This window comes from Homalodisca vitripennis, chromosome X (genome assembly GCF_021130785.1).
Source record: "Homalodisca vitripennis isolate AUS2020 chromosome X, UT_GWSS_2.1, whole genome shotgun sequence".
NCBI lineage: Eukaryota > Metazoa > Arthropoda > Insecta > Hemiptera > Cicadellidae > Homalodisca > Homalodisca vitripennis.
In genome coordinates, this window is record NC_060215.1 from 86,657,870 (window position 1) to 86,675,221 (window position 17,352).

A 17,352-nucleotide genomic window follows, 5' to 3' on the forward strand; every position below is an offset into this window, starting at 1 on the left:
CCTGTGGTGTTCCAGAGCTCTCTACATTGAAAAGATATCTTCTTTAAAAATTTCTGTTAAACTACATTTATATTATAGTAGGCTATACTGTACAAAATTATGGTCCAAGAGACATTTTGTATCCCTTAATTCTTTATAGGAGATAGAATTTGTGTCAAAAGTAACATTACACCAGTCTCCTTGCAGTGATACAATTTCATTACTTTACAAACAAACAAGGCAGTATATGTCCTGTCTCAGCCTTTGTTTGTTCTTTTCATAAAGAGCAGGTGTATTGCTCCAAAAAAGTGACTAGTGAGAAATACTGAACAAATTTTTCCCTCTTTGTTAAGGTTAAGTTACTTTAATTAGTACCTATCTCTGTAAAATGGATGTACATCCTCGATCTTTTTCAGTGATTAAAACCTCAAAAATATACTAGCGAAACACGCACCTAGCAGTCCGCCCTCCCGGTTATTGGTGGTGGTTCGGAAGTCACCTTTAACCCATTGGTCCCCAGATTAAGTGTTAAAGAGGGCTTCTTAGCCCTAACTTCGCCTGGTAAAATAAGACATCCTTTACTTTACTAATATAGAACTACACTTTATTTGAGGAAGGACATTTTTTCTTACAATCCACTTTTTAAAATAGTTAGTTGTACGCCTCAGTTAGTTGGCAAGTACCATAACTGCATTTAAAAGAAAATGCATTCTTCTGATACAAATTCCCCATTAAGTATGCTTTCCACTTTATATTTATATGTTTGAATACTGTCCTTTGAAAACAAGGGTTTCACTGCTGGAATGATATATATATATATATATAGTTTATTAATTTGATGTGTGTGTGTGTGTGTGTGCGCGTGTGCGTGCGCATGCGCGTGCGTGTGCGTGTGCGTGCGTGTGTGTGTTTAGAGTGAATATTGTTGGCTTTAAAGTTTAAAGATAGTAATTTCATGGTATCTATATATTTTCATTGGTTATTTGTTATTGTTGTGATTTTTGTACTGTGTGTGTGTGTGTGTGTGTGTGTGTGTGTGTGTGTGTGTGTGTGTGTGTGTGTGTGTGTGTGTGTGTGTGTGCGCGTGTGTGCGTGTGCGTGTGCGTGTGTGTGTGGGGGGGGGGGGGTAATAATTAAATATATTACTAGTGGTTACTATACACAAGATCACATTACAAAGTTTCTTTCTATTTTCTTTACTTATTGTCATAATATTAATCATAGGAATTTTATGTTTGTTGATCCAATTGTTAATGCGTTATTATATCGTTTATACTTTAGTGAACTTTAACAACCTATGTGTCTGTTATTCTGTTAAAGCTAAGATTTGTACTGTCTCGTTGTAATGGTTGTAATAAATGGCTAAAAATGCTTACAATACTGTGTACACAGCTATTGTTATTTCCATGTTTTTTAAACATTAATTTGTAAATTAGAGTTTATGTTGTTGGCTGTTAGAATAGTATAATATATTGTCTGTCTTATTATTGATATTCAATTGTTTTAATAAGGTTTGATATCTCAGCGGTATTGAAGGGCAGAGCTCAGGTATTGAATTTCTGGTGAATGAATGAATGAATTGATTTATTTCCCAAATATATGTACAATATTACAATCCAAACTTTACAATTAACTTCTAAAAAATTTTTATTACATTACCGAACGTAGTTTGAAATGAGAACAAAGAATAAATATCATAAGAAATAACCATAAAAAAATAAACATCATAAAAATAACATCATGTATAAACATTGTCCTCGGGAAATGAGCCTGCATGGGCTATGATGCCTGTGCGCAGACTCGAGTTGCTCACGCCTGAAGAAATAACGGACTGGATATACATTAAAAAAATGAATATAAAATATAATACAAAATAATACACTATTATATACCACATACACACGTGAATCTGGAATGAATATATTAAAAGGAAAAAACCGTGTAATTTTAATATGTACCTGTTTTAAAGAATTGAATATTATTAATTTTAAAAACATTTACATATTAGCAACAAGGGTAAATAAGCAGGGTCACCGCAGATTATAATGGGGTAGTGATAATGAATAATGAATAATGATGGGATAGGAGTGGTGGCTGTTCACATGTCAAACTGTCCGCCCGTAGTTCGTAGACAACACTGCCTCGGCCTCCTCAATAGACAATGATAATATCCACTGGTTAACTTTCCTTTTAAAGATAATTGTAGAAATTTCATTGAAAAAACTAAAATTAGGAAACTGTTTACTTATATTAATAAAAAGCACGTGGGCTAGATAGTATGAGTTGGTGTTTGAATAAGATTTAGTTACTTGCAGTGGTAGAATTCCTGTTGATCTAGAATAACGTGTGTTATGGGTGTGTTGAGTTCTTTCAAATAAATCATCTAAATTTTTATACATGTGTATTAAAAGAAATTTTATAAAAAGTTGTCTTATTGTAAAAATTTTAGTTTCTTGAAATAAAATGGATGTTGAAAATCTATGACATTTTTTAAAAGCTACTTTCAAAATTGATTTCTGAACCGTAAACAGAGGATCAAGATTTGATTTATAAGCTGCCCCCCAAGAAATTATCCCAAATGCAAAAAGAGATTGCACGTATGCATAATATACCATTTTCATTTCTTGAACAGCAAGAATAACCCTAAGATTCTTAAAGGCAAAGATATACTTTCGGGTCTTTTGTTTGAGATATTCAATATGATCTGACCATTTCAAACGGAAATCTATAATAACGCCAAGATATTTATACGAGTTTATTTTTTCGATTGCTTCGCAATTACAGGTACTGTTACTATGATTTCCACAATTATGTATGATCAGATTTTCTAAGACATAATCCGACTGAGGATTCAAAGAGATTGGCATAAATTTTGTTTTAGTTATATTTAAGGAAAGGACATTCTGATCAAACCACTTTTTCAGTAACATTAAATCACTTAATGCTTCTCGTCTCACATCCGCCCATATATTTCCTTTTAGAAAAATAAGTGTGTCGTCGGCAAATAATGTTATTTTCCCGTTTAAATTTAGCTTGGCAATATTGTTTATATATAATAAGAACAGAATTGGCCCAAGTGTACTCCCTTGAACTACACCGTAGTCTACATTAATTGCATCGCTACTAACATTACAAATTGAGACATATTGTTTTCTATTGGTAAAATAACTCTGGAACCAAGTAAGGGCGATGCCCCTAACGCCTAATTGTTCTAATTTATTTATTAACTTATTTCTATCAACAGAGTCAAAGGCTTTTTTGAGGTCTAAAAAGATTAGCATTGATTTTTTGTTTTCTGAGATTGCATTATTTAATCTCTTGTATTGGTTCATACAAGGGATGTTTATTGATTGATTGAATTAATTAATCAGTTTCATGTCTTATAGAATTGAATTAACAAGTTAGGTAGTTAGTTATAGTCAATAAATAAATTAACTTGAAATAGAATACTGTTTATGTAAAGTTTTTTTTTTATTTTCCAGACCAGCAGCGTATTAGTGGCCAGTGTTATCTACATTTTGATGAACAAGTCTTATCACATTTCTAGAAATGTACGTGCTCAGTGGTTTCTTCACCATGTCAACTCTTCAATCACTCTCTCTCCAAGTAACAATGTGGTAATATATCAAGTTTATTACATTTAGTAGGTTTTCAGTAATCTTAAGTTTGTACTTTGAAGCAATAATTTAAACCGATGACACAAATATGTTTGTTGCTACATACATATCAGATTTCACAGTTAAAGTGTCTTATTCGTCTTTTTTATGTTTACCACAACCATGTTTGAAGTTTGTAATTAACTCCGAATGAATTAGAGAAATTATACAGGACTGATTAAACTACATATTGTTGTATCAATGACCCAAAAAAAAAAAAAAAAAAAAAAAAAAAAATATATATATATATATATATATATATATATATATATGGAAGTTCAACTACCTGGTTCATAGAATCAACTACCTGGTTTTTCAACGTAAAGTGAAATATGTGCATGTAAGGTCTTTGACACAATGCCTCTACCTTTACCTGGGATTAAAAAATGTCCCAACAATCCTTCGATTAGTCAACACTTGCAGGCCAGATAGGCAAAGGAAGCGGCCCAGCTACGCTGATCTTACACTCATAACTATCTGATAAAAGGGCAAGGAGTTAAGTCTGGTAAATATTCTGATGTAAATATATTGTTATACATCTATATTATTGGACTTTGTTATATTAAGAACAACAAACAATTACATCCATATATTATGAATATGTTTTAAAATATTAAAAATATATTAAAATATTTGTAAATGTATTATAATTTTCATTTGATATTTGTATTGTGTGTGTGTGTGTGTGTGTGTGTGTGTGTGTGTATATATATATATATATATATATATATATATATATATATATATATATATATATATATAGAGCCTATGTCAATTACAAAGCAAAGACATTGATGTACGTGACAACTGAATTGTTGAATCAGGATGACGAAGTAATAAAACGAACCCAACTGACTATGCATGGTCATAAGCTGACTATCCCTTGCAAATAATCTAACATCTACTAAGAAAAATCAATGAAAATGTTATTTACAAGATCCCTGGAAGAAGATATGAAAACTTAAAATTACAATAATATGCTGAAGAAGAACAAGATGGTATTAGTGGTTAGTTGTATTTTAACACCTTCCTGTATGTAAGACAACTTAGCTATGGATAATATGTTTCTCTCCTTTACAAAATCATTCTGAACCTCTTAACTTCCATACAATGCATGACCAACATTTAAACCAATTAGGTAAAGTTTGAGTAGGCAGAATAATTGATACAATTGTGAAAGACAAGCATACAAATTGTGCTCCAGCTGGAGTAGAATTTTAATATTTAAGTCTATTAGGTTAAGTAATGGGTTTTCAATGGTTTTTAAAGCTGATAACTTAGAATGTAATATACTAGGTGGTTTAGATGATAGGACCACACTCATCAATGATAGCAGCTAGCATATCCGTATTCACAAAATTTGGAATTTGAAAGATTTAGGTTTTGAGCTAAAATATGTTATTATAATTCGGTTTTAAAATTAACAAACATTGGAGTCTTAGGAGTAGGTCTGTATGAATACTGTTGTAAGCAAGATGAAATTAATTTTGAGAAATTAGATAATTTGTCTTGAAGTAATTATTATTGTAAGTAAATTCATGGTGGTGTGTTAAAAAGTTAAAGATGGGAATTGTGGTTTTGTATAGGTCTCCTGATGGTAAGATTGAGGATTTTCTTGATAGAATGGAGGATTTGTTTTGTTTTTGAAGGGACACAGTGGAAAAATTTTAATATTGTAATGGGAGGAGATGTAAATTTTGAATTTTAAGTTTTAAATAACATTATGGTGCCATTGCCTTGCCATTAAATTCTCTTTTTTATTGTGAATCCCAAATATGTGGTGGTTCTCAAAAGAACTTGTTCTATGAAGTTATAATTTAGCTTAGTCATTCTTAGTATTATTGTTGGATACCAAAACAGTGATTAAAAACGAATTATTAGTATTAAACTGATGTGTTGATCCGTATAACACCTTCACTGCGACATGAGTGATGTACTGACTTTAAAACAGCCGGAGTAGTAGTCATGTTTCAAGTAAGTGTTGTTTCTGAGATGAAATGAAACACCCATATTTTGTTATTTGTAACAATGGATTAGCGATAACATTCGCTCAGTTATCACAGTATATGTAGGTATGCAGTAAACCTCAAGAACACTCAATAATTAAAAATGAACACTTACAAATGTAATACTGGTGCTCAAAAACGCAATGGTGATAGAACCTTCCTCATTGTCTTCACATCGTTGAAGAGACTGTTTGATGTTCTTAACGCTGATTGTGGTGTCAGAAACTCAAAGAGTGAGTTTACGAATTGTGATCATCCAATTTTCAAGCAGTATGCTTCTTGACCCTTTCAACAATTTGGTCTGAAATTGAAGGTTTTCCACAAATAATTGCTTTTTATTGTGAAGTTCCATGCGACATCCAGTGAATTTGCAGACATGTTGAACAGCTTTTTCATGAACTTGGTAAATAGATCAAGTTTAAGAAATCACATGACGGGTTTTCTACTTGGTGGTAGTGGTGATTAGAAATTTCTTGGAATTCCATCTTGGATAGCTGCTTGGCAGACACTGAACAGTGTAGCAGTGATAAAGTTATAGCGATCGAGAGTGGGAGAGCTAATGCACTACTGAATTGTTGGAATTTGTATTACATGTATCTTTGATGCTCTTATGGCTTTGGGAGCCTTATTTTACGCTCGCCTCTTGTATATTATTTACAATGTGTAAAGAGTAGACTAAGGTATCATATTGTAAAGATTAAACAAATAATTTTTTTGTACCAGTTATAAGCTGCACATTCAAAAAATAGTGCAGAGGATGTTGTATAATGTACTCCAAAATCAAGTATTTGTAAATTTATTGATTACCAAAAGGATATTGTATATATATATATATATATATATATATATATATATATATATATATATATATTGTATATTATATGTATATATATATATATATATATATATATACATATAATTTAAAATTATATAATAATTATATATAATAATATAATTATTATTTATTGGTAATTAGTAGTATTATTTATATATAATAAACATTCATGACAGGATTAAAGTAGTGGTCTCTCACACAGGTCTATCAGACCACACAGGACAATACTGCACACTGGACTTTCCAAAAATGAAAGCAGAAATGACATACACTTCAAGACGGAATTTTAACTACAACAATCTGCTGTTTTTAAAAAATGAACTCTCCCTTGTTACCTGGGATTCTGTTTTGACAGCAAATGATGTGGAAGAGGCGTACTTTAATTTTAACCAAACGCTCCAGCTTGCACTTGACAATGCATGTCCAAAAAAAAGGTCTCGAACTACACAAAAAAGGGGTAAACGACAGAGGTATGATGAAGAAATTATGACACTTAAAAAGGAGTTTTTAAAAGCGCAAGACAGATTTCTCCTAACTGGCCATCCCGATGACAAGAAGACAGCCACAGATAAAAAGAAATCCTACGACCAAAAATTAAAGAAGGCAAGGCAGGAAACATGTGCTGCATACATTGAACAAGCAGAAAACAAAGCCATATGGGACACCATCAATAGTGAGAGGAAAGGGAGGAAAGAACTTGTCAACAATCCTACTATAGAACTAAATGACAATGGAATAAAATTTACTGACCCTACAGATGTAGCAAATCGCTTTAATTATTATTTTGTAAACATAGCTGAGGAAACACTAAAACAGAACAAAATATATAACACACCACCAATAATTCAAAATCTTCCAGCTACCACAGACAATACTCTTACTTCTTTACGTCCAACAACACCTGACGAGATAGGCAGAACAATTCAATCATTAAAGAACTCCACATCCTCAGGCATTGGTGAAATATCTTCAAAAATCCTGAAAACATGTGCAGACGAGCTAATATCGCCTCTAGTGAAGATCGTCAACATGTCCATGGCAGAGGGCACTTTTCCATCCAAGTTGAAGATAGCCAAGGTATTTCCAAAACACAAGCAAGGGGACCTACAAAACATTTCTAACTACCGACCTATCTCACTGCTCTCATCTGTCTCCAAACTTATTGAGAAGATTGTTAAAGTAAGACTCCAGGAACATCTTAGTCAAAACCAATCATTGACAGACAGCCAACATGGGTTTGTTACTGGAAAATCAACCACAACTGCACTGATAGACCTTGCTGAGTATATAATTGAGAACATAGAAAATGGCAACACTATCACCAGCCTGTATCTTGACCTAAGCAAGGCTTTTGACTGCCTGGGACATGATCTTATTCTAGCTAAACTACAAAATTTAGGAATCCAACGAACAGCACTAAAATGGTTTGCAAGTTATCTAAAAGGACGAAGCCAAATGGTAGAACTAAAACACACAACAAGAGGATTTATAAATACTGTCAGATCTGAATTGGTACCGACTAACAGAGGAGTTCCCCAGGGCTCTGTCCTAGGGCCAATTCTGTTTGTGCTGTTTATCAATGATTTTCCAGAACATCTAGAGGAATACAGTAAGATGGTCATGTATGCGGACGACACTGTGCTGCTTACTGCAAACAGAAACGTAGATCAACTAGAAGTGAACACTTTTATTGCCTTCAATATGACACAAGACTACTGTATGAAAAATGACTTAGTTCTCAATGAAAGTAAGACCAAGCAAATGTCATTTGGGAATAAAAAGTCTACAGTATCTGAAATGCCCAACCTGACAGCAGCTGACAAAATCAAACATCTAGGTGTCATACTTGATGAAAATTTATCCTGGAATAATCAAGTGGACAATCTTTGCCTAAAACTCGGGTCAGCTCTCTATGCCATAAAACGAATCAAGGCAACTAGTACCCCTGAGGCAACAAGGACTGCATACTATGCATTGTTTGAAAGCCATTTACGCTATGGTATTACTGTCTGGGGTGGATCCACTAAGGGCAATCTCAACCGTTTCCTGGGTATGCAGAAAAGGGCAATCAGAGTAATAGCAGGCTTAAGTCCAAGACAAAGCTGTAGAGATGTTTTCAAGAACCTGAACATCCTGACGGTCACTTCCATCTACATCCTAGATACTGTCCTTTACTGTGTGACCAAAGAGCCCCCTAAACAAAGTGACGTGCATGAATACAACACCAGATATGCAGGAAACTATGTGCTGCCAGGTCACAGAACAGCCATGTATGAAAGGAAACCGTTGTATGCAGGAGTGAAGATGCTAAACAAGATACCAGACCACTTGAAAGCTGGAGGCCCTGTGCTGGTGAAGAGGAAGCTACAGAGATGGCTGCTAGACAAGGCTTTCTACACCCTAAATGAATTCTTTACTTGGGGAGACCCCACATAACACTGAAGAAGCTTATCTATTATACTAATTTGACTTAAATTTGACGCTGTAACATTTCTTAAAGAAATTGTAATAAAGGATATTGTCTATTGTCTAATATATAAAACCGTTATAATTGGCCTAAATTCTTTTATACTTTCTCAATAAATGTTCATGCATGGGTTGAATATGAATAATACACTGTGTATAAACCACTAAATGGGCTAGACATTTTGTTAATACTGTTTTTCTGAATGTATTCTAAATATTTTGTTTGTTCCTCGAGGGAAGAAATGTCTTCACCAAAAATAAAATGCTAAGCTGAACCTATTTAATGTTTAAAATTAGTAACGTCAGTTTAAAATGATCATAGTTTAAAATGTAAGTTTTATCTATACCTGCTTCTCACTAATTTAACTGTATTCATTGTGACTTTAGTAAATACTACTTATTATCATCCAGTGTGAATAAATGTGTTTTTCAGCCTGAGACAGAAACTACAGAGTTGCTGGTTATATCAGTTTTACCGCAGGACCCTCCAGATGAATGGAGTGTGGAGACACGTCACAAATACAGATACCTTGTTACAGCATCATCCAACATTATTTTTCTCAGTGAAGTCTATAGCACTGTCTACTGCCTAGATTTAAGTCCCTCCATTTCAGCTGTGGTAAGTAACATAATTTCAGTTATTTAAAATAAAATATTACTGTAACCCAATAGGAAATAATATTTAAGTCGGAGTATCTTTTGTGCTTATTTCCCAACAGATATCACTTATCATTTGTGAAAACATGTAAAGAAATAATATTTACAATTTTCATGCATTATTATGTAATGTGTACAATGTAGAGTCTCATTGTTATCTTACCACAGTCCAATCCACTATCCAACATGTCACTAAATATGACTAAAACTATCAGAACAACAAAGAATAATAATTCATTATAATTATAATTGATAATAATCTTTTAATAAGATGCCAATCAATAAAATTAATTATCAACAGAATATAGCTGCTTCAGCTCTAAGGTTGCACACCCACAGTGTCTTCCCTCTCTCTCTATTACCCTTTCTCTTCTCCCTGCAACAAAGAGTAATAATTAATTATGATTTGAATATAGTTATGTACATGTGACACTACTAATCAACAGTAACATAATTGAAAGTATACTTTTTTAGAATTGAAGGAGAACCTCTAAGATGCGTCACATTAATACTGGATTGTTTTAATTGAGAAAGTTTATTTTGACACTAGGTTTCAAAATTTCCAGAAACAAGTTGCTTGTAGATTAGTGCTTTAAAATCTTTTGTTGATAAAATCATTGTCATGTTTACAAGACCTCAAAATGGGGATATGACTACTGTCAATTGCACCCATTACAAATGGAAATCTGTATTTATCGTGCCATTTATTTTTATGACGTAACATTCTTTAGCTGACATATAGTTTCCATCACTTGTCATATTCTTTTATTTGCTATTGTTCTCAATGTAATTTGTTAAACAATGTAATTCGTTAAACAATGTAAATTCGTTACGTGTTTTTAATCTTTCACTGAAGAAGTGGTCACTTATACATACTGTATTATCTTTGTTAAACTGATAGAGAGTCTTATAATCATCTTAAAATGAATCCTGCTGCACCATGTACAACCGCCATTTGTTGAGTCAAATGTCCACACTTCACAATGTTGAGTCTGCAAATGAGTAGATTGGCAATTTCTGGAGTACCTGCTCGAATATGTGAGAAAATCGTACATTTTACTTTTATGAAACTCTAAGCAAGTACTCCCAATCAATAGTTGACTCATTGTTTGAGCAAGTGCTCCTAGTTTTGTCTGAGCATGTTCTTTTTATTCACATGAAAACAGAATACTTACACGATTTGTTGAGAAAAGGGTACATGTTTCATTTTGTCCACTCCATTCATTATTGTGGACATGTCATAAATACTAAAGTATTCCTAGTTAAGCTCTTGTAAACTTAACACAAGGTGCATAGTTGTCTGTTGCTTGTTCCACTTTAATAGTAGGAGATAGATTTTAAAAGATTCAAGATTACAGGTATTAGGTATAATAATTATATGTTACAAAGACAAACATAATGTTTTGGAAGTTGGTATGTGCTCTCTTCTTCAGTAAAGTTGTCAAACCTAAAACATAAGATTAAGCATACAGGAAAGTAAGCAAATTAAAAAAAAACATGATGAACATGCCAAAGTCATACTTAAAAACAGAAAAGTTATATGTAAAACCGTCTTCATCAAATTCACTATCAATATTTTAAGAACACAAGTGAAAGGCCACAGCACAAACATGGACAGCTGTACCACAAAATACACACACCACAGGTTAAAATTGGATACTAAGTAGAAAGTTCCATCATGGGACAGCGTAATGACTATAGTGTGGCTAACCTAGTGACAAAACAGACTAAAGACAAGAATCATAAGTGAAGTGGGAATGGAAAGACACATTACTTTTGAATTTGTACTTTTCTTGAATGATTAAATTTACGTCTTATGGGTTAATACCTGAAAAATATAGATATCAGCTCTCAAAATTATGTATGTAACAAATAATAGTGCCAAATATGAGTCGCTCTATTATAATTTCAAATAAACTATTACCAGTTATGATCAAGGATTTAAATGCTTATTGCCATTGACATATCCTTAACCTTATGTGGAAAAGTGGTTAAATAAAATTAGTCTTGTCACATAAAATTATCATAATTTGATGATATTATCATGTGTTATATATAGTTAACGATCCTGTAATACTTTCATTTTACTAACATGCTAATGTGAAGTAATGGATTTATTTGGTGTTGAATATAGTTTCTACTATTGCAGGACATACAACATGGGGAGGTCATGCTGGATGAGATATTGTCTGTATTGGATGAGAGTCTCAAGGGTGTCGTTAGTCCAGTAAGTTTTGCATTAGTGCTTTGTTCTTGTGTATTATATATTAGTAGTTTTAGTTTGTTTTTTTAATCACCACTCTTGTTTCTGCCCGTGGGTTGCAATAATTAGTATTTGATTAGGTTTACTATTTACTTTCAGTCAGCAATCCACAAAATAATGTGCTGACGCATTTTGTGATAGCAGGTAATAAAATAAGTACAATTTATCAGCTCTGGGTGATTTTTATTAATAGAATTGATAATACATACATAAAACACATACAACCATACGTACACATACGTACATACCGAATTTTGAAAATATTGTTAGGCCTAATAATATGGTTGAGTGTGAGCAGTTACGGGACTGAAACTGCTGGACTAAATTACTTCATCACAGCGGATATTAGGTTAAAAAGATCAGTCTTTTTCCCTCATATAATAATGTAGAAGATTAAATTTTACTTGATATGCAGCTTCTCATTCAGCACATATCTTATTTGATTCTTTTCTATAATTTTTGAAGTGACTTTTCCACACAACCTTATTTTTTCTCCATGTATTCCTAGTGTTTTTTGTTTATTTAATTTTTGTAGTTTTTATGAGTTTTTCCACCATATTATTAGGATAGCCACTTATAAAGTTATATTGTTTATAAGTTTAATTCCTTAGGACAGTTAACAAATGGTTTTCTATCAAGTTGTAAGCAATGATTTTTTGGTTGAATGGATGGTGGGATGTAACGTGAATAGTCTGGAGTGATGTTAGTTTTCATTACTGCCCTACTATTGGTACTAAGCTTTTTTCAGTGCTAATTATGTTCTAATATGAACTCCGACAGTAACTCAATTTTTTTTTTGCTTGAATTAAAAGTTATGTCTCATGAGTGATAAAGATCCAAAGTTTCATACTATATCATAAAACATTCTATGGTTACCCTACATTTTTGTTATAAAATTATAAATTATGAACTTAATTAGGAAGTTTACATAAATTACCTATTGTAGGCTGATTGCATATTAAGTATTTTTCACTAAAGAAAATATGGAAGATATTTAAATTATATATAGATAAATTATTAAAAAGTGTCAACTAACTTCTTTTAGTCAAACATAAATTTTAGTTATATATTATATAAGGGCCTTTTTTTCAACCTCTGGATTTGGTCATCATGGTGTGAGATCGGAGGTTGAAAAGAATGACCTTTTTTATATAAAAAAACTGTTATATATTGTAGATTTAGTGAAATAAAATAAACATTGCCTGAGAATTTGCTATACATTAAAAAACATATCTTTTACTACTTTTGAGCTTTTTATAAGTTTTTTTAAAATATAACATTGACAATTTTCAAGATTCCAATTTCATATTTTAATTTATAGGTATTAACATATAATCCTTAAGTTGTGGGTTGAATAACAGTGATTATAGTAGATTTATTTTTAAAAGGTTTAGATGTGAAAATTGATTTTGGACTTGGGATCGAAAAGAAATATGTGAATAAAGTTACAAAATTTTAAAACTATTGTATGATATTTGATTTTTTCTCATATATGTAATATACCTGTTCATGGGGTTACAAAATAAAATTTTTTTTTAGAATTGATGACTTTAAGTTTTAAAAGAAATACCACTAGAATATCAACGATTGATTGTTCTATGTTCATGATTGATACAAAAAAGCCTTTTGTACTAGTATTATTTGCTATACTGCCAGCATGGGACAGATAAAAAGTCGACAATTGCTCTTGGTTTCTGAAAATACATGCATTGTACGAGTGTATTTTAATACAAGTTTTTTAAGATTAAAAGGTCCAAATGGAATTTGTTACATCTAGTTCATTTTATTATGAGCATAATAAAATCATACGAAAAATAATGCAAAATATGAATTTTGTTACAGCTTACCATACCAGGATCATCCTTCTTGTTTGAACCACAGATATTTGTGACTGTGATCGTTCACACACCATTCTACACAACCCCTGCTCAACAGGTTGTTTTTAATGTATATTAATATTATGTAATGGTACAAGTTTCTCAAATAATTTAATATTTTGTATATAAGGTTGGCAAACTCCATAAACAGAGAATAGAAAAATAATCAGCAGATGACATATTTCCCTACCAACATTGCAATAATTCACATATGTACCATCATTCTTTAAGATTTTTTCTAATTGTTAATATATGTAAATCATTTTTCTATGTTTAGGTTTTAAATAATTATTGTGCAGTTCCTATCAAAGTTTTTTGTCAATAATTATACGTAAGTACTTGTACTGGTCCACCCTCTCGATAAGGTTAGCAGTGGCAGGCGGTGTTAGCCGAGTTGCCAAACGAGTGTGAAAGGCAGGATATTAATAATAAGTAACAATAATACTTCATTGTTTAGTGTAACAAAGATAAAAAACTTTGAGTTTATCGTTGATACTCAGATATAAGAGTGGTTTGGGTGATTCTAAGATGGCCACATTTCAGTGGAGATTGACCACGACCAAGCAGATCTGCTAAAGAGAGAAATCCAGCAAACATTGAACATGTTATGCGTAATCAACAAAAACCGTAAATTGTGTGTAAGGCAGTTGGAAGAATATCTAAAAATTTGCAGTTAAAAAAATGTTACATGAGGATTTGAAAATGAACAGTGTTTCTGCAAAATTAGTTCTATGGCTATTAATGGATGATCAAAAGACTTACTGTGTTGAAATCACACAGGACAATTTGGATTTGTTAAATAAGAACACTGTGATATGTAGAAAAAGTAAATATTGATGGTGAGGCATGAGGCATAGTGGCTGTTCCTAAAATAAAAAATTCTCTGTAAGGGATAAGATTTGAGGACATATAAAAAATAAGACAAAATGTGGTGTAGACAAAATTTGATCTATAACCATTCCGAAAAATTAGTTTAAGGAATGTTTCCGGAAGTAGGAGGAGCATTGGATGATGGTAGTGGCCTGTGGACAAGAGTACTTGAAAGAGACAAGGTTCGTGGTTGTCAAAGAGTGACACATATTATTGCCCAAAGTCAAGTTTGGAAATTTTTCAGACAAAATTCATAGTTTGAAGAGTAACAAAACTGGCTGAACACACTCTGGCATACATATCTCCATATAACTTTTAATCTGAGCTAAGTGATAGAAGAAAGCGTAGTTATATTGATTTAGTACAGTATATTGGAATAAATACACAATAATATTTAGTTGGGTACTGCTGGACATCTAACCTAAGCATAATTACAATGGGCCGATGTTAATAGTAAAAACAGTCCCTCAAATGAAGCAAATTTCTGCTATAACAAATTTTTCACAGAACTTTGATACTAATTTATCAACATAATCTATTATGTTCACATTAAGATTGAAGAAACTGGTTCAAGTCAAATTTATAAAACACGGGTTCATTAATTGATATAATGACTTAAATAGGTACTAGTTCAAGGATGGCAAGTGACTCCAGAAAACTTGGTTGAATTTTTGGCTGCCATTCGTAAACAACTCCAGCTACTAGAGGACACTATTGCCGATGTAGCAGCTGTTGCGTACGATCAGCTAGAAGCTGTCAGGATTCGTCAGGTATTATATTAATAAACATCATACCATTAGAACATTTAAAAAAGCAATCCATATTTCCTTGAAGAATAAGAAAATTAATTAAGTACAGTTAAGGCACTTATTACTGATTGATTAGTTTTTAAGGAATTAATTTGATAACAAATTGGGGAACATATTGTGTATATTAGTAGTATAGAAGATGTTTTGGCTCTTTTGTAATGTAAGTTTATAAACTTTATTACAAATTATTATTAATCCTTCTTCTAAGGTACCTAAATATTATTTTCATCACACTTGTGATAATTTTACACGTATTTGGTTACTATTGGTGCTAGCAGGACAGAATATATAGAGAAAACTAGTTTATTCTAGAATATATTACAATTATATGTGTAACACGAACTGCTCACTTTGGAATTCAATTGCATATAATCGTTACAACTTAAGGTAATTCTAATTGGTCAACCAGGGTGGCCACTCAACCGCAAAAACCGGAAAACCGGGAATAAGCCAGGAGTTTTCCTGAGAACCGGAAATATTTCAAAAACAATTTTTTCGTCTTTAACACTTTGTACCCTGGGCCCTTAATACATGTTTTGGCGTGGCTCCCTGGGGTTTTATGATGCTTTTAAAAAATTCTGTGTTATTACAGTAATTATGTTATAAACTCATACTATATATCTTTTTAAAGATAGAGTTACATACTTTTTTAAATGTGTACAAATATAAAGTTTATTTTCAAAATAAAATTATTGCATAATATTGAATGTTATGTACAAAAATACAAAAAAAGTTTTTGCTACATAGGTTGTTAGTTCAGGTAGTTCGCCTTAGTGTGGTAATTTTTAAAGCACAATGGTCTGAACCAAATACAGGATCTCGCACATTTTCGTTTAGATCGTTCATAAAATCAATATTTGGTCCCAGGTGTGTATCAAAATCATCGTCACTTTCCGACTCGGAGTCAAACAAAAGGTCGCGAATTGCATCACTTTTGATTTCATCACCCATATTATTTAAACTCGAAAATAATAAGTAAAGAATATAAAAGAAAATCAACGGAAAGTCGAGAATAAAGAACAAAGCGAGTGTAAATACAAAACAAAACACACGGATAACCTCACATTGCTTGCATTTGCCTTTACTTCAGTAAGAAACTAAAGTTCTGATTATTGACAAACAGTTAAATTCACATTTAGAATACATTATAATAACATTTGCTTCAGTATTTGCCGGCAAGATTTGTAGAAAACTTAGTAAGACATCACTGACTCACAACAACACTACAAAGCAAACTGACAGTACCGACGATCAGCCGCGGCGCCTACGATCAGCTGTCTAAACTCGCTTGTAGTAAGACGAAAAATATACGTAGTTCATTACTAAAACGTGACCCAGGGATCTCAAAACCAACAAATACGAACTTAGACAACCAATAAACATAATCAAAATGTTTGAATCCAAAAATAAGATGACTGAGCTAAATAATACAATTAAATAACATGACCCGAGCTATACTCGGGCGCGGTAGCAGGCGCTGCCGACGCGGCCCGACCTATACTCGGGCTCAGGGTACAAAGTGTTAAGAACTTCTAAAATCAAGACATAATTTGACAGCTTTTTTAATCAAGAACTGATTAATTCTTAATATGATAATTTTATACAACGTGGTTCGTGAAAGTGTGAATGAAGATCGACATATGTTTGTGAGCTCCAATCTGACGCCGGTTGATCTAAGGTTACCTCCACTAGTGTAGTGGATTTTATCTTGGTTAGTTGTACTCCTGTGCCGCAGTAAGCCTCTCCCCCCCCAAATATAAATACCTAACAATGCGTTGGACAATTAAAATCGGCCGACTGATTGTTTCAGACTTTGGCCCTAAACAAGCAAGCTTTTAACTGTAAAGCAACAGAGCGGTAATGACCGCAATACAAAAGGGGTTTTTTATACTTTATTATTCAGTCGCTGAAGTGGTGTCTCCGGACAAAATTGT

The 17,352-nt window shown here is 32.4% G+C and overlaps 1 protein-coding gene across 3 annotated transcripts in view; it reads left to right on the plus strand.

Moving 5' to 3' along the window:
* Window positions 1–17,352, plus strand: part of LOC124369311 (KICSTOR complex protein SZT2-like) — a 295,343-nt gene that overhangs the window by 11,627 nt on the left and 266,364 nt on the right. For all 3 annotated transcript variants that reach the window (XM_046827256.1, XM_046827257.1, XM_046827258.1), the window contains exons 2-6: window positions 3,462–3,596; window positions 9,376–9,561; window positions 11,749–11,826; window positions 13,705–13,797; window positions 15,233–15,379. In XM_046827256.1, coding sequence (XP_046683212.1) covers window positions 3,462–3,596; window positions 9,376–9,561; window positions 11,749–11,826; window positions 13,705–13,797; window positions 15,233–15,379 — 639 coding nt within the window. The remainder of the gene's footprint in view (window positions 1–3,461; window positions 3,597–9,375; window positions 9,562–11,748; window positions 11,827–13,704; window positions 13,798–15,232; window positions 15,380–17,352) is intronic.